Raw genomic sequence first — 21,727 nt, 5'->3', positions numbered from 1 at the left:
TTTGGAATCACGACTTTGAACTGCTGAAGTTAAAACAGAACTTTTTGGCCACAATGAGCAGAGGTATGTTTGGAGGCAAAAAGGTGCAGATCGTCATAGAAACACCGGGCTAACCGAAGAGCACGGCGGTGGATCGAATATGGTTATTGCAGGCAGTCACACATTTCACACACAAGAACATTTCACTGGGAGAAGGAGCAAAATTTGATCACACCAACTGAAAAAACAAATAAAGCTGAAGCAGAAACAAAGATGTCTTTTACATCTAAATAATGATCTAAACACACCTCAAGATCCACAGTGGACGACCTCCAGAGGTACCAGCTGAAGGTTTTGCTTCAGTACTCAGTCTCTGATCTAAACATCGAGTTTAATCTGTGGATGGACCTGACAGGAGCAGTGAGTTCACAACTCTTGCAGAACTACAAACCTTTTGTCAGGTTGAATGGCTGAAAATCCTCCACACAGGAACTGAGAGACTCTTAGTGGCTTTAAAAAGGTGTTACTGTGAACCCTACTGACCCTGCAGAGGGCCTGAACGTCTGCTTCAGACCCTCTTCCTTGGATGATACAGGATATTTCTTGAGTATTATTACAGATATTTATTAAAATGTATTTGGCATAATGTCAATATAATATTTTGGCTCACTGTGGACTCAAAATTTAGCGACATAAGCCACTTCATGAAATGCAAAAGTGGACTTTAAGTCTCTAGTTTGAGTCAAAGTCTAAGTCAAAATCATCAAATCAGCAGATTGGGCCTTTATTACTTGAAATGATCCCCAGCTCACTGACACACTGCTGTCGGTCATCACAGTTCACATTTCAGTTCACTTACACCCTCATTTGGAGCACAAATAAAGACAAACCAACCAGTTTCCAAAACAAATAATTTAATATATTATGTATAATATTTATATACACGGGTTAACTTAACAAGGCTTTGTACAACTGTTACAAAATTGGTCCACGCAGTCACACACGTACATAAAGTACATGCACAAGGGCACAGATAGAAGGACAGACGGAGTCCAGATATGATTAAGACAAACATGGAGTCTGGTTGGACGACAGCGGTTGGCAGTACAGTTTGGTTCAGATCCATTTTGTTGTTACAAAACTAAAGTTCTGGGAAGGAAGCAAAAATACTGAAAATGTGAAAAAGGAAAATAAATGCTAAAATATCACTCGGGTAAGACTCTGTGATTTTGGATTTAAGGATCTTGTTCACTCACTGTCAGGTGTTTAAAACACTGATATCATGTACGAGCTGCAGCCTCGCTGTAACACCACGTTCCTCTGATCAGCTCTCCGTTCTCCACACTGATGATAGTGTACAATTACCCAGATAAAAAAAACAACAGAGTTTTGGCATGACTTCACATAGCTGCCTTGGACACTTGTGACAAAACAGGCATCATTGTCCTCACAGCTCCGGCCCTCCTACCTCAACACACACACACACACACACACACACACACACACACACACACACACACACACACACACACACACACACACACACACACAGGGAAGTATGACAGGCTTGTGTTGAACACTTAGGGCTTGCATATTTTTTTTCATGTCACTGACCCATGCATGCATTTTTTGAAGTCCATGGTAGCTTTGGCGTGACGCCCAAGTCCCATCAGTCCAGAGAGGGTGAGCGAGTCCTGCTGAGGTTCCCTGCAGGTTCGCAGGAGGCTTTGGAAGAGCTCGTAAAGGGCTGAGAAGTAAACTGAAGCTAACCAGCTTTAGTGTGCTGTGGTGTACTCAGGCTGGCAGGTGAGTGTGCATATCACATATTTGACTACACGGGTATTGTCAAAGACATCGTTAGTGAAAAGCAGTGGGAGAAGACACCAGCGTGAATCCAGACGGATGATGAGAGTGACTGCAGCTGGAACAGCAGCCGCTCTGGAGCTCAATCTCAAATGTCTCATATGGCTTTCTCTTATTTTTTTACTTAATATGTATTTATCACCATCTATCACTTTAAATATACAGTTGAAGGGTTTCATTTCAAAACATGACATATTAAAGCCACTGGGTAATGTAATGGAAAAACTCTGCAACAAAATAAAGTCATTCAATTAACTTGGATTTGTTTGTTGAGTCTTACAATACTTGAATGTGCACTTCTGAACAACAGTAAACTGTCTTAACTGTGCATTAAATGTCATTTAACAAGCTCATTGATTCAGAAAGCTATTGTGTCGAATGATAACATGTTAGCAGTTAGCTCATCACTTAGTTCACCAATGGTGTGCGCTAAAAAATGTTTCGAGGGGTTATTCTTGTATTTCCAGTGCTGACTATTTAAACTGAAAATTGCAACAAAACTGTAGTTGCAAAAAAACATTTGACAGGTTAAATAACCATGTATCACCTGCAGGGGGTGCTGAAGCTCCACTGATTAGCTCGGTTCTGTTAAAGCCGAAGGGTTCCGACCTGAAACTCAATGGTTCTACTTGAACTGGCCTCTCCTGCAGCGCAGGTCCACTAACGAGTTGAGACAGATAGATAATGGGGGACATAAGCCATCATCAGCGTGTCCTTTTTTTTGCCCACAATAAAATGTTTCATATTTTATGAAATAAAATGTTTCATATTTTATTGCTCTGTGAGTGCCGGTATTCTGCGTTTTCTTTTTCATTCTCTTCATAACCGTGCATCAGTCTTGTTTCCTGATCTGTGAACCTAAATACAAACTCATTTGACTGGTGCCCGTCACACAGAGATGAACCCTCATACAGTTCACCAGCTCGCCGCCCCGAGTGCACTCTGTCACAAAGCTTCCAGAACCACACCTGAACTGTACGTTTCCCTGACTCACGGATGTGTGTTTCGAACAGAACGATGAGATTTTGTCAGGATCTCAGTTCCTGCTATTTACCGAACAGTTGACTGCATAGTATACTGTATAAAGACATAGATAACTACATCAGTTTTACATGTTTCAAATGGTGGTAACCTGATATTGGAATGAAACTCTACAACTCCACACAATGTCAAAGACTTCCTTCACCAGAAGAGCACGTCTCCAAAATTAGGGTCGATAAAAAGCCGAGAGGGAAGAGTGTCTAGACGACCGAACCCCCTGCTGACAGACACCTCAGAAGCGGTGACATGTGGTCCAGTGTTAGTGAGTAAAGGGCAAGTGCTTGATCCTGCATTAGTAGATGAAACAGTGGGATTAAACGACCACTGTGTGACGACGCCACACTCTGGTCTTGTCCCGTGGGTCTAGGGCCGATCTCCTCAGGACCACAGTCGAAGGTCCTGGGGAGCTTTGATCTATCCATCCTGAGGTAGAAGAGGAGAGAGGAGGAGGAGCCTCCTGGGCGAGATGAGGGAGGGGACCTATTTGCTGAACTGACCCGGGACCCACAATTGATCCCTGAGGAATCCCAACACGTCCAGGCTGACCTGGTGCCGCCTCGGTGACTCTGATCACGTCCACCTTGTCCGCTCTCCATCCTCTCACTCTGTCCTCACTCCTGCCCAGCTCAAGGTCCAGATTCATGGACACGGCCCTGGTTCGGCCACCTCTGGTCTTCCTGTGGCGGACTGGTGCCGACTGATTCCAGTCTGGCTGCTGACTATCAGGACTGCTAGACATCTGGTAGAGGTTGGGAGGCCTCGTGGGGGAGATCCAAAGAGGGACGGTCGGGCGACCTCTGGCCAGATTGTGAGTCCTCAAACGGGAAGGGGGGTTGGTGACAGGTGGTAGTGTTGGGTATGTGGCGTGGATCTGGTGGCGTGAGTAGAGAAAACTGTTTGGACGGAGTTGCGGTGCCGGTAAGGTCGTTCTCTGTCGGCTCTCCTTTTGGAAGCTCTTTGCGGCGCTTCCTGTTCCGTTCCTCACGTCCTTTTCGGCTTCTTCTCCTCCTGCCAATGAATCTTTCCCCTCCATAGTTTCTGTAGCTTTCACCCCATCTTCCTTTCCATGCCTTTTTTCTTTTTTAGGAATATTATGTTCTCCCTTGACTTGCTCTTCCTCACCTCTGTCCTCCTCTTCTTCCCCTCCTCCTCCTCCTCCTTCTTCCCCGTAGTTGCTGGCTTTGATTGGCTCATGCTCGGAGTCCTCATCGGCGCTGCTGCCCGGCAGGTGGGTACTGAGGCATTTCTTACGTTTGCGGGTCACAGCAGAGATGATGGACTTGGGCAGGAAGTCCCTGGCGTTCAGGTCTTTTTTGGAGCCCGAAGAAATCTGAAAGGTTCAAAATCTCAGTCAGGTAATGGTCATCTATTCGTGTACGCCAAGGATTAAAGTAGAAGAAGGAAGTTTTGTGCTGACCTTTGACTTAAGAGAATCGCTGGTGGTGGAATCTAATAGAAAGGAATTAGACAAGAGTTAGAACCATGAGATCATTGGACGAAGGGTAGTGGTAATGTTAGGAGTGGGGATGTCACGACAACCAATACTACAGTCGGTACCAAAATACACGAGCAGGATGGAACTGTTTTCAATGGCACTAAAGGTACCGATGGAATGGAAAAAAACTGGTTGGGCAACCGGTCCAACTTGTGTAAGTCTGGACCGCTCCTCAAAGGTACAAAATATTGTTTTATTCATGAATTTCTTGCACCTCTTGCTTTAATTTATTGCTTTATTTCGAAATTGGTATCGAGAATTGTGGATTTTAGATTGTATTGGTACCGACTACCAAAACGTTGGTATCGTGACAACCCTAGTTAGGAGTGTTGTGAAATCTGTCTATTCACTGCATAATCTACCAGTATTGAAACCTTTAAGGAGAACTCGAGCCATTATCACAGGATTCATCTTTAAGATCAGGCAAACAACTGCAAGTTTCTCTGCTTTTAATTTAGGTGGCAAAAAAATGGCAAGAGCTTGCCTTCAGCAAGACAGAGGAGTGATGATACACTGGTGGGAGAAACAACCCCGATGGAAAGAACATGAATGGGTGAATGAATCCAACAAAAATCAACAACACCTAACACAAACACACAAGGAGGAAGACCTGGTCCTACCGAAGAGGTTGATCCACTGTCTCAGCTAGAGAGAAGGAGTGCAGAAAGGTCCAGGAAAGAGAGATTGAGAACAAGTGGGAAAAATCATTAGTATCTACAGGCAGAAACATCACAGCTGGAGAAACAGTGCAGAGGTCTACTGGAAAGGAAAAACGCCGAGTCTCACATGACAACAAGCCCACAGACCGGAAGCATTAGGAGCTCAGACGTGGAGGTTAGACTGAGAATTAGAAGTTTCTCATCAGCATTAGTCATCACGAAGGTTCTGTGTGAGTGAGTTTACTATGAACTGGCGAGATGACACCTGCAGTCAGGTCATATTAAATTACAACCTAACCTGCACAAGAAGAGAAATGACTTCCAGTGAGACCCAGGTCAGAAGGTTTATACCTTTTTGTAGATTTACATTTTTTGGGATTCATGCGTTTGAATGAAGAGCTGTCAGACTGTCAGACGTGGACTGAATCCCCCTGTGAAGGACTGACATAAGGGTCCAACAATCCCACAATCGCACCCACTCAACACAATGACTGTCTGGGTGAGGGGGGGTGAGAAAGTGGGCGGAGTTTCAACTCTCTCCAGCTCTTCCATAACCTTCAAGGAAAGATGTGCTGTTTTACACTATTTGAACAATTAGTGCTTCTTGCCCGTCTCTATGGAGACAGACTCCAGTGTGTCCGTTCGTCCATTATCTATAACCGCTAAATTCTGAACAGGGTCACGGGGGGCGGGGCTGGAGCCTATCCCAGCTGACTTTTGGGCGAAGGCGGGGTTCACCCTGGACAGGTCGCTAGTCCATCACAGGGCCAACACATAAGGACAGCATGCTCGCATTCACACCTATGGGCAATTTCAAACCACCAATTAACCGGCCATGCATGTTTTTGGATGGTCAGAGGAAGTAGGAGTACCCGGAGAGAACATGCAAACCCCAAACAGAAAGGCCCCTGCTGCCCCGTTATGTGGTCATTCGTTACAGCTACAAACATTTAGCCTTCAGAAATGGTCAGATGACCCGTTGTGTGAAATTGAGTTTACGTGGACCCCGACTCACCTGACTGCATGTATGTTTCAAAGCTAACAGTTTTCTCTAAACAAACCAACACAACCTTTCCACAGTATGTCATGTTAAATTCCACACATGCTTCCCCAAGACTTCATACAGCAGGTGTAATAACTTTCGCGGGGAATGATATATCAGTTTTGGCAGCCATTTGTGTACACTGTCAATCTCTACAACTCAAGGTTGGATTATTCAACACCAGCCTAAAGTAACGTTGCACTGTATTTCCTTTCATAGCACCTGACACTTTCTTTCATCCCAAGCTGTATTTATTTATTTTTTGTGTATATTGTAATTTTTTCTTTTTGTGTGCACCTTTTTTTCTTTTTCTTTTTTTCCTAACTGTGTTTCTATGCTGCTCTGACGACTAAATTTGCCCACTGTGGGATAAATAAAAGTTTTATCTATCTATCTATCTATCTATCTATGTATTACCTGCTGGGTGAAATGGGCAACTGCTTTGGAGCTTCAGATCATCTGGTAGCCCGAAGGCTTCAAGATCAGCATGTGGCAATAACTAAGTGGTAATCTAACGAATTGTAATTTAGAGTTTCAAAGTTCTTTGGTCTATTTGCAATTAAATATGGGTTTATGTGATTTGAAAATCATTGCATTCTGTTTTATTTTAATTTAACGCAGCGTCCCAACTACTTTGGAAACGGGGTTGTACATATTACACCAAAACAAAGGCTTTGCCCGATTCATAACTTTAGTACAGTCTCTAACTCCTCTTCACGTCTTCAAAAACACTTTGAAAATGTCAGACTTCTTTTCTGAGCTCGTTATAAATTTATTTCATGTCATAATACATATTGGTTGAGCACTCCTCCCCCTCCCCTCCTCACCTGACGCCTCTCCTGGCATGCCTGGCCGGCCGATGTTGGACAGCAGATGGTCAATGTTGGGCACAGGCTGCATGTCCCGCTTATCCTCTGGGGCCTACACACACACACACACACACACACACACACACACACACACACACACACACACAGTAAGAGAAGAGTACACACTGTTCCAGTAGTCCTGGTGTTGTCTGTTTTCTGCACTGAAAACTCACCTTGTCATCTTTATCCAGCTCTCCGTCGCTGAAGAACCAGTCGCACTGTTGAAGGAAACACAGCGTGGTGTGAGCACAGACCGCACGACCGGCTACATAAAACGCTGCATTATTTCTTGCTCTTCAGGAGGTGGTGGTTCTTACATGCAGGAGAAGTGTCTCCACTATTTTGTAGCGGTCCGGCATGTGAGTGACCATGTCGGTCATGTTGTCCTCCGACGTCCTCACCAGCGTGGGACCGAACACCAGAGCCAGGTTTCTCGGCTCCATCTGGGAAATAACATCAAAATCTCGTTGTTGTCTGCAACTTATTCTGTTTTTCTCTCAAACAAAAACTTAAAGTTTAAGGTAAGACTACCTTATTCTTCTCGGAGTGATCTGCCACCTTCTTCAGGTGGCCCACCAGGAACTTGAGGGTGTGGTAATAGTGATCTGGGAGGTCATGGAGCTGAAAAAGAAGCAAGAATGAAAAAAAAATAGAGATGTCAAAAAGTGAATTAGATTTTAGGAAGAAAAGAGTCTCTGGCAGAAATAAACCACACACCAGTTTCTTCATGGTCTTCAGTCTGTCTTCTGTGTCTTCTATCCGGTTGGCATCAATGAAGTCATTGTATTTATCTGCAGGCAGAGAAGGTTTGAAAATTAAAATGCTAGTTTCTATATGTAAACAATATCAAGTGGCTTCAGCTATCAAGCTGATTCTTCAATAAAAATGCTCATAAAATATTTTTTTCTATTTATTTTGGGAAGAATCCGCTGGCAGCAGTTTTTATATGATACAATACACATGCACATGTGTAGTCTCACCATCAGTGAACAGAGGCTCTGGCAGTTTTCGGAAGAAAGATTTGAGCAGGCTGCTGATGACATTCAGGTCCTGCCATCTCTGTGGAGAAACAACGGGCCGGCTTTAGAAAAATAACCTTCTCTAATTGAATGATGCCTGTGATGATAGTAACACACAGACAATACAAAACACACCTCCTCAGCAGTGTTGATGTCCATGCCTTTGTTGAGATGCTCCTGCAGGTTGGACACCATGGCGTTGTTCCCGGGCACCCTGTAGATCCCGGTGTACTCCAGACCCGTCGCCTCGACAACACCGCAGCACATCTCCACTATCAGAGGGACGAACTGGGACGACAGAGAGGGAGAGGAAGACAATGAGGCAAGAAAAGGAGGGAAAACAGAGAAAAGAGAAGAATCACAATTAGGAAACTATTATTATTCTACCAAAACCAGGTCGTATAGTTTTCTTTCTTTTGTTTTATTACTGTTATCATATACTCTATCAGAATCAAATGATACTTATTTCCACAGAGGTCCTTCAGACAAGTGACATCACCTGAATATTCACACACAGGATTTACAGGAGTAAAGATGCATTAGCAAACAACTCGGCTGAAAGTTTAATGGAACAGCTCAGAGATCTTAACTCATCCTGACTTTCATGTTTCTGTCACAGTTTCTGTCATAGAAACAACTTCCTGTTCAATCCACCTCCTCCTCAGCTCTGCTGTGTTCCTAAAATAAGAGTCTCTTTGTTAAACAACCCCTACAGCAGGTGTGAATACGTCACCCTCATTATCTCAGCCACATCCTCAGTATCTTTACACAAGTATGAAATATTTCTGTAGTTTTCAGTAACATTTAAATAAAACAAAAAATGCTCGACACTGGACCAAAATGACTTTCTTCTCCTCCAGCTGAGCACAAATAGATATTTCTAAGGTCATATTTGTCAGTAAAACAACTGCATTAGATTTGAAATTATTTATGCAACTTTGGCAATCTCCAAATATCGTTTGCATCGTTGACTATTAAATGAAAACAAACCGTTAGAGCTTTGTTTTTACATGCAGAGTTTCAACCACTAGATGGAGCCACAAAGCTTCTTCACTCTGCATGTTACTCACAAAAGGCTCAAAAATAATCATGAAAAGAAGGATGACATGTTTCTGCTTTGTAAATAAAAGGAACAGCAAACAACTTTGAAGTAAAAAAAAAAGGTTCAATTCAGATCTCTGTAACTATCTGATATGTGGTCGGTCTCATCAGACAGTCGGCAGACAGACAGAAGTGAAACGCTGAGCATGAATCACGTTGTTCATTCTGGTTTACTTTGTGGTTGACAGCAGGCTGACAGTCCTCCAGTCGCACACCGAAAGCCTTTGGACTGCCTGTCTTCTTGGCCTTTTTCATGATGTTGATGCCCCACAGTGCCTTGTTGTCATCTAAACACACACACACACACACACACACACACACACACACACACACACACACACACACACACACACACACACACACACATGGACAACCATTTAAATATTAGTATTTACATTTAAAAGTAGTTTAAAATAGCAAGTTATTAAAGTGACTGTGTTTCCATCGCTGTTTTGTTTGAATATTGGTAAACACAGACCAGAACCGTGTTTGGACCCACCTGATCTGGAGGCCCGGTTCACTGAGGTGTTGTCGGTCTTCGCCAGGAGGAAGGGCGGCATCATGCGGTGAGCTCTGGGAGAGGAGTCTGGCTTGTTCCCTGTCAGACTGCACAAAGACACAAACTTTAAATACAATGAGATGAGAGGTTCGTCTTTAAAGATGGACTTCGAAATGATTTCAGTAAATATGAGGCCCAGGCTCTCCGTGTTCTCCTTCAGGTCTTCATCTTCCTCATGTCTTCATGATGACCTCAGTGAGAGATGACTGCCTCGTTCCTCTTTTTAAGTTATTGTTTCTGACAGGCTTGTAGCCCAGAGCTGCAGTGACTCTGATTACACAGAGTAAGAGACAGACATTTTGACAAATACAATCCGCCATGCTGACCTGTGTTTCCTGTAGTCGTTGAGCTTCTTGTTGATGAGAGCTTGTTTTGAGAAACCGATCTCCTGCAATCAACAGAAAGCATTAATTAGCTCAGTGTGTGTGATTGTGTGAGCTGCTCAAGACTGAACAGATATGAATGTAACCTCGTTGTCGGTCTTGCTGTTCTCCCTGATGACCCTGATCCAGGCCAGCATGTCGTCCCTGTCCTCCGCCTGCAGCAGGTACTCGCAGAAGTCCTGCGTGGTCAGCCTCAGGGTGTGTTTACGCTTGGTCTCGCTGTACGCGATGTCGATCAGGCAGCCGCGGATGCTGATTGGAGGATGTTCGTCCTGGCCGGGCCCCGCCCCCGCCCCGTGAAGCACCGCCTCCCGCTTGTCCTTGTAGAGGAAGAGCGAATGGGAGCGCAGCACGGAGAAGGCGCGTTTCCACGGCCGCATACCGCCACCGACTTTCTGTGATGAGGAGGGACAGAGACGGGGACGTGACCTTGACATGGAAACACCAACTGTCACATCATGACTCGGCTTCTGTAACGGGCCATGACAGGTGTGTTAAAGCCTGGAAATGTCCACATGACAAAGCAGCAAGCAGGAAGTGATTCTCTGTTTCTGAAATACTTTAAAAAAACAAACTGATTTACTGACAAGTAACTTTTTGCATACAAGGAATTTATCAAACCATTCAAATTCTCAGTAAGTGCAGGATCACCATCGAACATGGTCCTAACACCCTCTACATTTACACAGTGAATAAATTCACAAGCAACCACATTAAAACATCAATGTTAAAGAACTACACGAAATATAGATATAAATATTTTCATTTCATCAGATTATTAGGAAACATCATTCTATGATAAAACCCACGATGGATTCATTATTTAAAACATTCATGGAATACAAGATAAATCGATTTCAGCTGTGTTCGGTGGGAAAACTAGAAACGTTTTCAACCCCAGACTTCCAGAGTGGAGACCAATCCATTCTCAGAACATATGTAATAATAATGCAGACTCTCAGAGCAAACAGCAGTTATATGCTGTGCAACGCTCCGTTTATTTAATCTAATCTTTCCAGAATCAGTAGAATCAGTGTGTGTGTGTGTGTGTGTGACTGTAGAATCAGTGTGTGTGTGTGTGTGTGTGTGTGTGTGTGTGTGTGTGTGTGTGTGTGTGTGTGTGACTGTAGAATCAGTGTGTGTGTGTGTGTGTGTGTGTGTGTGTGTGTGTGTGTGTGTGTGTGTGACTGTAGAATCAGTGTGTGTGTGTGTGTGACTGTAGAATCAGTGTGTGTGTGTGACTGTATAATCAGTGTGTGTGTGTGTGTGTGTGTGTGTGTGTGTGTGTGTGTGTGTGTGTGTGTGTGACTGTAGAATCAGTGTGTGTGTGTGTGTGTGTGTGTGTGTGTGTGTGTGTGTGTGTGTGTGTGTGTGTGTGTGTGTGTGACTGTAGAATCAGTGTGTGTGTGTGTGTGACTGTATAATCAGTGTGTGTGTGTGACTGTATAATCAGTGTGTGTGTGTGACTGTAGAATCAGTGTGTGTGTGTGTGTGTGTATGTGTGTGTGTGTGTGTGTGTGTGTGTGTGTGTGTGTGTGTGTGTGTGTGTGTGTGTGTGACTGTATAATCAGTGTGTGTGTGTGACTGTAGAATCAGTGTGTGTGTGTGTGTGTGTGTGTGTGTGTGTGTGTGTGTGTGTGTGTGACTGTAGAATCAGTGTGTGTGTGTGTGACTGTAGAGTCAGTGTGTGTGTGTGACTGTAGAATCAGTGTGTGTGTGTGTGTGACTGTAGAATCAGTGTGTGTGTGTGTGTGTGTGTGTGTGTGTGACACTGTAGAATCAGTGTGTGTGTGTGTGTGACTGTAGAATCAGTGTGTGTGTGTGTGTGACTGTAGAATCAGTGTGTGTGTGTGACTGTAGAATCAGTGTGTGTGTGTGTGTGTGTGTGTGTGTGTGTGTGTGTGTGTGTGTGTGTGTGACTGTATAATCAGTGTGTGTGTGTGACTGTATAATCAGTGTGTGTGTGTGACTGTAGAATCAGTGTGTGTGTGTGTGTGTGTGTGTGTGACTGTAGAATCAGTGTGTGTGTGTGTGACTGTAGAATCAGTGTGTGTGTGTGTGACTGTAGAATCAGTGTGTGTGTGTGTGTGTGTGACTGTAGAATCAGTGTGTGTGTGTGACTGTAGAATCAGTGTGTGTGTGTGTGTGTGTGTGTGTGTGTGACTGTAGAATCAGTGTGTGTGTGTGACTGTAGAATCAGTGTGTGTGTGTGACTGTAGAATCAGTGTGTGTGTGTGTGTGTGTGTGTGTGTGTGTGTGTGTGTGTGTGTGTGTGTGTGTGTGTGACTGTATAATCAGTGTGTGTGTGTGACTGTAGAATCAGTGTGTGTGTGTGTGTGTGTGTGTGTGTGTGACTGTAGAATCAGTGTGTGTGTGTGTGACTGTAGAATCAGTGTGTGTGTGTGACTGTAGAATCAGTGTGTGTGTGTGTGTGTGTGTGTGACTGTAGAATCAGTGTGTGTGTGTGTGTGTGTGTGTGTGTGTGTGTGTGTGTGTGTGTGTGTGTGTGTGTGAGACACTGTAGAATCAGTGTGTGTGTGTGTGTGACTGTAGAATCAGTGTGTGTGTGTGACTGTAGAATCAGTGTGTGTGTGTGTGTGTGTGTGACTGTAGAATCAGTGTGTGTGTGTGACTGTAGAATCAGTGTGTGTGTGTGTGTGTGTGTGTGTGTGACTGTATAATCAGTGTGTGTGTGTGTGACTGTAGAATCAGTGTGTGTGTGTGTGTGTGTGTGTGTGTGACACTGTAGAATCAGTGTGTGTGTGTGTGTGACTGTAGAATCAGTGTGTGTGTGTGTGACTGTAGAATCAGTGTGTGTGTGTGACTGTAGAATCAGTGTGTGTGTGTGTGTGTGTGTGTGTGTGTGTGTGTGTGTGACTGTAGAATCAGTGTGTGTGTGTGTGTGACTGTATAATCAGTGTGTGTGTGTGACTGTAGAATCAGTGTGTGTGTGTGTGTGTGTGTGTGTGTGTGTGTGTGTGTGTGTGTGTGTGTGTGACTGTATAATCAGTGTGTGTGTGTGTGACTGTAGAATCAGTGTGTGTGTGTGTGTGTGTGTGTGTGTGTGTGTGTGTGTGTGTGTGTGTGTGACTGTAGAATCAGTGTGTGTGTGTGTGACTGTAGAATCAGTGTGTGTGTGTGACTGTAGAATCAGTGTGTGTGTGTGTGTGTGTGTGTGTGTGTGTGTGTGTGTGTGTGTGTGTGTGTGTGTGTGTGTGTGTGTGACACTGTAGAATCAGTGTGTGTGTGTGTGTGACTGTAGAATCAGTGTGTGTGTGTGTGACTGTAGAATCAGTGTGTGTGTGTGTGTGTGTGTGTGACTGTAGAATCAGTGTGTGTGTGTGACTGTAGAATCAGTGTGTGTGTGTGTGTGTGTGTGTGTGTGTGTGTGTGTGTGTGTGTGTGTGTGTGTGTGTGTGTGTGTGTGACTGTATAATCAGTGTGTGTGTGTGACTGTAGAATCAGTGTGTGTGTGTGTGTGTGTGTGACTGTAGAATCAGTGTGTGTGTGTGTGTGTGTGTGTGTGTGACTGTAGAATCAGTGTGTGTGTGTGACTGTAGAATCAGTGTGTGTGTGTGACTGTAGAATCAGTGTGTGTGTGTGTGTGTGTGTGTGTGTGTGTGTGTGTGTGTGTGTGTGTGTGTGTGTGTGTGTGACTGTATAATCAGTGTGTGTGTGTGACTGTAGAATCAGTGTGTGTGTGTGTGTGTGTGTGTGTGTGTGTGACACTGTAGAATCAGTGTGTGTGTGTGTGTGACTGTAGAATCAGTGTGTGTGTGTGTGACTGTAGAATCAGTGTGTGTGTGTGTGTGTGTGTGTGACTGTAGAATCAGTGTGTGTGTGTGACTGTAGAATCAGTGTGTGTGTGTGACTGTAGAATCAGTGTGTGTGTGTGTGTGTGTGTGTGTGTGTGTGTGTGTGTGTGTGTGTGTGTGTGTGTGTGTGTGTGTGACTGTATAATCAGTGTGTGTGTGTGACTGTAGAATCAGTGTGTGTGTGTGTGTGTGTGTGTGTGTGTGAGACACTGTAGAATCAGTGTGTGTGTGTGTGTGACTGTAGAATCAGTGTGTGTGTGTGTGACTGTAGAATCAGTGTGTGTGTGTGTGTGTGTGTGTGACTGTAGAATCAGTGTGTGTGTGTGACTGTAGAATCAGGTGTGTGTGTGTGTGTGTGTGTGTGTGTGTGTGTGACTGTATAATCAGTGTGTGTGTGTGACTGTAGAATCAGTGTGTGTGTGTGTGTGTGTGTGACTGTAGAATCAGTGTGTGTGTGTGACTGTAGAATCAGTGTGTGTGTGTGTGACTGTAGAATCAGTGTGTGTGTGTGTGTGTGTGACTGTAGAATCAGTGTGTGTGTGTGACTGTAGAATCAGTGTGTGTGTGTGTGTGTGTGTGACTGTAGAATCAGTGTGTGTGTGTGACTGTAGAATCAGTGTGTGTGTGTGAGACTGTAGAATCAGTGTGTGTGTGTGTGTGTGTGTGTGTGTGTGTGTGTGTGTGTGTGTGTGTGTGTGTGTGTGTGTGACTGTATAATCAGTGTGTGTGTGTGACTGTAGAATCAGTGTGTGTGTGTGTGTGTGTGTGTGTGTGTGTGTGTGTGTGTGTGTGTGACTGTAGAATCAGTGTGTGTGTGTGTGACTGTAGAATCAGTGTGTGTGTGTGACTGTAGAATCAGTGTGTGTGTGTGTGTGTGTGTGTGACTGTAGAATCAGTGTGTGTGTGTGTGTGTGTGTGACTGTAGAATCAGTGTGTGTGTGTGTGACTGTAGAATCAGTGTGTGTGTGTGTGTGTGTGTGTGTGTGTGACTGTAGAATCAGTGTGTGTGTGTGACTGTAGAATCAGTGTGTGTGTGTGACTGTAGAATCAGTGTGTGTGTGTGTGTGTGTGTGTGTGTGTGTGTGTGTGTGTGTGTGTGTGTGACTGTATAATCAGTGTGTGTGTGTGACTGTATAATCAGTGTGTGTGTGTGACTGTAGAATCAGTGTGTGTGTGTGTGTGTGTGTGTGTGTGTGTGTGTGTGTGTGTGTGTGTGTGACTGTAGAATCAGTGTGTGTGTATGTGACTGTAGAATCAGTGTGTGTGTGTGTGACTGTAGAATCAGTGTGTGTGTGTGTGTGTGTGTGTGACTGTAGAATCAGTGTGTGTGTGTGTGTGTGTGTGTGTGTGTGTGACACTGTAGAATCAGTGTGTGTGTGTGTGTGACTGTAGAATCAGTGTGTGTGTGTGTGTGTGTGTGTGTGACTGTAGAATCAGTGTGTGTGTGTGTGTGTGTGGCTGTAGAATCAGTGTGTGTGTGTGACTGTAGAATCAGTGTGTGTGTGTGTGTGACTGTGGAATCAGTGTGTGTGTGTGTGTGTGTGTGTGTGACTGTAGAATCAGTGTGTGTGTGACTGTAGAATCAGTGTGTGTGTGTGTGTGACTGTAGAATCAGTGTGTGTGTGTGTGTGTGTGTGTGTGTGTGTGTGTGACTGTAGAATCAGTGTGTGTGTGTGTGACTGTAGAATCAGTGTGTGTGTGTGACTGTAGAATCAGTGTGTGTGTGTGTGTGTGACTGTAGAATCAGTGTGTGTGTGTGTGACTGTAGAATCAGTGTGTGTGTGTGTGTGTGACTGTAGAATCAGTGTGTGTGTGTGTGACTGTAGAATCAGTGTGTGTGTGTGTGTGACTGTAGAATCAGTGTGTGTGTGTGTGACTGTAGAATCAGTGTGTGTGTGTGTGTGACTGTAGAATCAGTGTGTGTGTGTGTGACTGTAGAATCAGTGTGTGTGTGTGTGACTGTAGAATCAGTGTGTGTGTGTGTGACTGTAGAATCAGTGTGTGTGTGTGTGTGACTGTAGAATCAGTGTGTGTGTGTGTGACTGTAGAATCAGTGTGTGTGTGTGACTGTAGAATCAGTGTGTGTGTGTGTGACTGTAGAATCAGTGTGTGTGTGTGTGACTGTAGAATCAGTGTGTGTGTGTGTGTGACTGTAGAATCAGTGTGTGTGTGTGTGTGACTGTAGAATCAGTGTGTGTGTGTGTGACTGTAGAATCAGTGTGTGTGTGTGTGACTGTAGAATCAGTGTGTGTGTGTGTGACTGTAGAATCAGTGTGTGTGTGTGTGTGTGTGACTGTAGAATCAGTGTGTGTGTGTGTGTGTGTGTGTGTGACTGTAGAATCAGTGTGTGTGTGTGTGTGTGTGTGTGTGTGTGTGTGTGTGTGTGTGTGTGTGACACTGTAGAATCAGTGTGTGGTACCTTTCCCTTCTCGGTGAGGATCTGTTTGTAGTGCAGCCAGCCCTCTTTGCGAACATCACTGAAGGTGATGGTTCCCAGCTCGGAGGTGGAGTGGCGCTTGGACCGGGCCTCCTCCTGCGCCCGCAGGCTCTCCAGAGACTGGAACACACAGATGGACATTCAGAGACTCGGTCTGGAGAATGATTCAGGTATGATTGTGGTAATTAGAGCTGGTCACAGCGACTCACCCCGTCAGTGAAGAAACTCTTCACCCTTTTTGGTAGTTTACTGTCAAACAGAGAACACAAAGGTTATCATACAGACAATAATTCAATATAATAGACAATAACTCTATTATTATTGATGAGTCTTTATTTATTACCTTAAAGCGATAATATGAAGCCTTTTCTTTTCATTTCTTTTCTTTAAATAGTATATTTCACACTTGATTCATGTGTTTCTATCAATAACGGCTCTATAAAATGTGTTTTGGGATACTGGTAATATTTCTGGGACCACATGGATCTATTTTAGTAAAGCGTCTCCTTCGTCCCGTGACTTACGAGAAGACGCGTCCTTCCTCCCTGAAGGTGTTGAGCCCTTCATCGCAGGACTTGGATCTCTCCGTGGTGATGGCCAGCAGGTACGAGGAGCGACGACTTTTAATGCTGCCTGAAGTGACAAAAAGTCAAGTCAGAGGTGAAGAGAGGATGAAGAGAAAGACACGGAGGGTAAAAGAATATGTAGACACATGAATCAGAGGAGAAGTGTTTTTATGATTCAAACAGTGAGGGATTAATATGAGATGAATTAATGGGTTAAACATACTGTATGTAAAGGAATACTTTGACATTTTTGATCTTTGGCTCTTATTTTATAAACAGAAGATGAAGAGAATATTTTACCATTATAGCATCTAAAATTGTATTACATTTTTATAGCACATAACAAGAGAACTTAACGACAACCAAAGGAACATTTCAGAGGGGAACTTTAATTAAAAGAATTTGAGTTTCTGCTGTATGCACTGAAAATGTAAAAGCTAAAGAATTACTAGTTATTAGTTATTCCAGCTCTGTTTTGAATCACTGACTGGATTCTTCTGTGTAGTAAAAGCAGCTGAGGCTCATAGGTATTGTAGTTTTTAGGCCCATCGGTAATATCAAACTGAAAAAAATATAATTTGCCAGAAACATTGAGAAATAATTTCAAAGATTTTCATTGAAATAAATAAATGAAATGAAACGTCACTATGTGTCACTGAATGAGGTAACACAAGTGACTGAGTCTGTGGCCCACCGGTCGAAGCTCTGGTATTTAAAGTATTACAAACAGAACGAGTGACATTCTGGGAAAAGAAAATCAGATTTCAGTTTTCCATCAACCAGCAGTGGTTGTTCTGCCCGAAGAAGGTAGGCGGAGCCAATGGTCTGACATCACACCGGTGAATTTGCATCTCTTGGAAGATTGAAACTTTACGTTGTAAAAAATGTTTTTATGTATTTCCATATTTCTTATTACTCTCAGCTCCTCCTCCAAGTGTCTACTTAAATAAAACGATGGAACAACATCTACACGTTTTGAGTTCTTTAGCTGCAAATGTCAGTGTACTCCTTTCAGATGAGTCTGAGGCTACAAGGCCGGACAGATATACCAGTGTGCCGACATAAAGGCATTACAGTGGTGTTTAGCATTGTGACCCACTGGAGGACACAATGTACGTCAGTCTAGGCCTTCATAAAGCCCTTCAGTATTCAGAGTGGGTGAGCGAGACTCACTGCAGTCTTGAGAACGAAGTCGGACAAAAGGGGAGATGGAGGAGAGGGTGGGGGAGACAGGGGTGGAAGTGAGGGGGGCCATAGTGGAGGCCTGAGAGGTGGACACCACAGAGCAGGCTGGTACATAGCAGGCCTGGTGGTCAGTAGGACCGCTGGGTTCATCTGTCATCGTCACAGGTGAGAAACAAGGGGTGAGAGATGATGAACGGTTAAACAAGACAAGACAAGACAGACTGCGAGCGTCCTCAGGTGGGACTCTGATTGTTGAAGAGCTGTTCTGGAGGCACAAATAATCTGAAGAGGAGAACCACAGTCCTCTAGCAGGAAGATCAGACACCTGAGACACCTGAATGACAAATACAGTAAAGAAAAGTATGTAACGGCACATTGAAGTGCTGACTGAAATAAAGCAGGAGATATAACTGTCTGTTGTTCTATCATTCATACTATCATACTATTTAGTATGCCGGAACAATATTTCCCCTGCGTTCTGAATCGCACGCCATTTCTTTTTACTTCTAGTACGTACTGCAGCGACCCTAAAACAGTACGTACTATTGTATGTAGTACGTGTACAAGGACACACCACTTCATCATAGAAATGAGCCTTGACCTTTGACCCCGTTGGTCCTATCCGTCGTGATCCGTAGCACGGTGTGAAGTAAAAGGGAAAAGGATGTAATTTGGACCAAGTGCACTTCGTTTTAATCCTTCCTCTTCCTCTTCATCTTCCTGTTGTGGGCGGAGCTTCAGCGCCACCAACTGTCTCTGACGTCTCTACCTCTGCAGAGGAACAGCAAGAGCAGCATGCTGACCTGCATAATGCATCCTATATTTAACAGGATAAATTGTTTACACTTTTTTGTTTTCAACATATTTCCATATTTGTTATTTCATGGTTCCGATGTCTTCAGTTTTGTTCTTTTATGCATAAAATAGTAAAAGTAAAGAGAAATCCTGGATTCAGTAGGTGTGTCAACTTTTAACTGGTAATGTGAAACTAACAGAACTTCATATTTTTTCAAGATGTTGTTAAGTTTTAAATGTGTAAGGGAACATCTATGCGTCAATAACAGCATCATATTTTCGATGTAGAGTTAAGTGTGTTTTATTGTTTCTTCCTCTCATACCGCTTAGTTTTCTCACTGAGCTTCAGTTTAAACTATTAAATCCTCTCAGGTGATTTCTGCCTCCAGAGCGGTTCTGTTTCTGAGAACTTTCCAGAACTCCACCTGCGGTCACTTTAACAACATACGAACACTGCACAGGTAACATCATACAACATTTAACATTCAGCTCTGTTTGAAATGTCCAGGAAACCCAAAGTACTGAGGGAACAAGTGTTCTGTGGACATGACACACACACACACACACACACACACACATACACACACACACACACACACACACACACACACACACACACACAGTTGACACATAAGAAAGGTGCAGAAGAGCTCTGTAGCAACAGACGACAGAAGAAGTGTTCAACATGTTGAAGATGTCTGTCCTCCAGGATTTCATGGATTTTTTTTTTTTGTGATGTTACGATCATAAAAGATTTTGCAGCAGATTTTCTCAAAAACTGTCTGTGATGTAATTTGCAGCGTTTCAAGTGAGTTTTTTTACGTAAAATTTCAGGAATCCGAAGAAATTGCGAGTCAAGAACATCCAGTAATATGGAATCACTTCCTTTGATAATAAACATTTAATTACATGATTTTATTGTGAAGAGCAGATTTCCCACAAACTTCCTGTTTCTCCTCTTGTTCTTCCTCTTGAGTTTTATTTGGTGATGAGTAAAAAGGAGCAGAGCCTTTTTTTTTGTTAATAAAGTGAGTTTTGTTTGTAAAGATTTACTTTGTCGTTAATAGTTTCAGCACAGATTCTGCTGACGATGTTTTTTTGCAGAAAAATGTTGGTAGTTCTCAAACTACAACCCCCCGCAAGTATTGCGGAGTTTGCTTGAATTGGCGTTAATTGTTGTGATATGATGATTTCCTGGAGGGACTGACTCACTGACGGTTTAATAACTCCATCCTCAGACACCATATTAAGCAGTTAATGTAAAAAGATATTACTGCATATTTTGCTGCATTCAGGATGTTTTGAGGTACATTTTGAGTCAGTGCTGACGAGGTCTGACGTCTAAGTCGGTTGCTACAGAGAGAAGGTCACTAACCTATGAAGGGGATCGAGGACAGGGAGTCAAATGCATGCTGGGCCAGGCTACCGTTGGCTCTGCGGCCGAAGCCGGTTCCCCCGGAGACGGGGGAGGGCGTCCCGGGTGAAGGTGCCAAACCGGGCGGCTCCGGAGACTCCACAGGTGTGGTGTAGTGGGGATGTCTCAGAGCCTGGACGGGAGTCCGACGGCCGGCGGGCGGCTTCTGCCTCAGGACCACCTCCTGATGCAGGGACATGGGGGAGATGACCTCCCTGTCCTCCCCCAGCCGGACCCTGTCCTCCTCCGAGGCGGACAGGGCGGGGGTGGACTGGGGTCTCGGCGCCATCCCTCCATCGCTGTCCACGGGGCTGCTTCTGCTGCCAGGGCTCCAGTTGGGGAGGGGGCCGCTGTAGCCGGGCTCTCTGAAGGAGTGGGCCTGCTGGAAGAGGTGGCCGGCTTTACGGGAGAAAGACGGACTGTAGCTCTTGTAGCCCACCAGCTCTTCCTCTTTGACTCGCCTCGTTTGGGGCTCAGCGACCTGCTGACCTGGCTGCCTGCCACTGGGGGGCGCTGTGGAGGAGGTGGTGATGGGGGACGTCACTGTGGTTTGGTGCTGATGTCCTCCTGACACTTTCTGCTCTTTGTGTTCACTGAATTTGGTGGTTTGGGAGCCTTGTGAAGTGTGTTCGTAGCGTGGGGACACCAGAGCCGAGGCCTGGGCCAGTGTTTCCACAGAGCGCCCGTAGTTGTGCTCGTACTCTGCGTAGGCTGCCAGCAGGCTCTCTGAGCACGACCTGCTGCCTGGCCCCGACACGCCCCCCCAACCCCCGAGCCAGTAGGAGTCGTGGGAAGCAGCGGCTGCCTGGTGGTGGTACAGGAGGGTCTCTCTCCTGCGGTGCTCTGCAGAGGACATGGAGGCGGCTGCCGGTCCAGGACCGAGCGCCAAGCCCAGCCCCAGCTCTGCCAATCGGTCCTGAGATATACTGCGGTGTCGGGGGGACATGCGCTCTGCAGCCTCCGCCTGGCTGTAGTACCAGTCTGACAGCGCCTGGTGACAGAGGGCGTCGGTGTGAGCGCGGGCAGACGCCGGCAGGCTGCTCTTCCGGGGCGCAGGCAGAGTCGCAGAGGCGATGGCAGCGTTGTGATTAGCGAAGTGGAAATCCAGAGCACTGAGGGCCGACGAGGAGCGGCCGCGGTGCCGCCCCGACGGGACGAAATGTCCGCTGGATTCCTCGGGAGCCCCGGGCCAGCCGGAGGTTGGGGTAGAAGCCGCAGGGGGGCGGTTGTCCAGTAGCGAGGAGGCGGGGCAGGGTCGACACTGCCAGTTGTCCAGCGGGCTGTGAGGGCTGTGGCTGGGCGGGGGGGCGGTGGAGCTGGGCTTGGTGGAGGGGTAACAGAGAGGCGGCGGATCAGGAAGGTTCTGGGCCTCACCTGAATACGGCTCGTTACCTCTCAGGTAGACGTCCTGGGAGTACGCCTGCAGACAGGAGAGGGGGGCACAAAGTCAAAGATGACGGAGGGGATAAAAGAGCATCAATGGCAGGAGCAGAGAGGAAGAGGCT

At 45.2% G+C, this 21,727-nt stretch overlaps 1 protein-coding gene across 4 annotated transcripts in view; it reads right to left on the bottom strand.

Moving 5' to 3' along the window:
* Nucleotides 1–876: 876 nt before the first annotated feature.
* The window catches only part of LOC138209755 (rho GTPase-activating protein 23-like), a 77,540-nt gene continuing 56,689 nt past the window's right edge, over nt 877–21,727 (bottom strand). For all 4 annotated transcript variants that reach the window (XM_069168527.1, XM_069168526.1, XM_069168524.1 and 1 more), the window contains exons 7-24: nt 20,184–21,642; nt 18,002–18,163; nt 16,787–16,895; nt 16,472–16,511; nt 16,245–16,382; nt 10,097–10,405; nt 9,954–10,015; nt 9,568–9,674; nt 9,243–9,355; nt 8,103–8,255; nt 7,929–8,007; nt 7,666–7,739; nt 7,480–7,569; nt 7,266–7,391; nt 7,122–7,166; nt 6,907–7,000; nt 4,301–4,332; nt 877–4,213 (exon numbers count right to left, since the gene is read on the bottom strand). In XM_069168527.1, the coding sequence (XP_069024628.1) occupies nt 3,197–4,213; nt 4,301–4,332; nt 6,907–7,000; nt 7,122–7,166; nt 7,266–7,391; nt 7,480–7,569; nt 7,666–7,739; nt 7,929–8,007; nt 8,103–8,255; nt 9,243–9,355; nt 9,568–9,674; nt 9,954–10,015; nt 10,097–10,405; nt 16,245–16,382; nt 16,472–16,511; nt 16,787–16,895; nt 18,002–18,163; nt 20,184–21,642 (4,209 nt within the window). In that variant the 3' untranslated portion in view covers nt 877–3,196. The remainder of the gene's footprint in view (nt 4,214–4,300; nt 4,333–6,906; nt 7,001–7,121; nt 7,167–7,265; nt 7,392–7,479; nt 7,570–7,665; nt 7,740–7,928; nt 8,008–8,102; nt 8,256–9,242; nt 9,356–9,567; nt 9,675–9,953; nt 10,016–10,096; nt 10,406–16,244; nt 16,383–16,471; nt 16,512–16,786; nt 16,896–18,001; nt 18,164–20,183; nt 21,643–21,727) is intronic.

This window comes from Embiotoca jacksoni, unplaced genomic scaffold (assembly GCF_022577435.1).
Source record: "Embiotoca jacksoni isolate LCO1_2020_lvr unplaced genomic scaffold, fEmbJac1.0.p SCAF_40, whole genome shotgun sequence".
NCBI classification, from domain to species: domain Eukaryota; kingdom Metazoa; phylum Chordata; class Actinopteri; family Embiotocidae; genus Embiotoca; species Embiotoca jacksoni.
The sequence above is the reverse complement of the archived record's forward strand: the minus strand, read 5'-3'. Positions and strand labels throughout refer to the sequence as shown.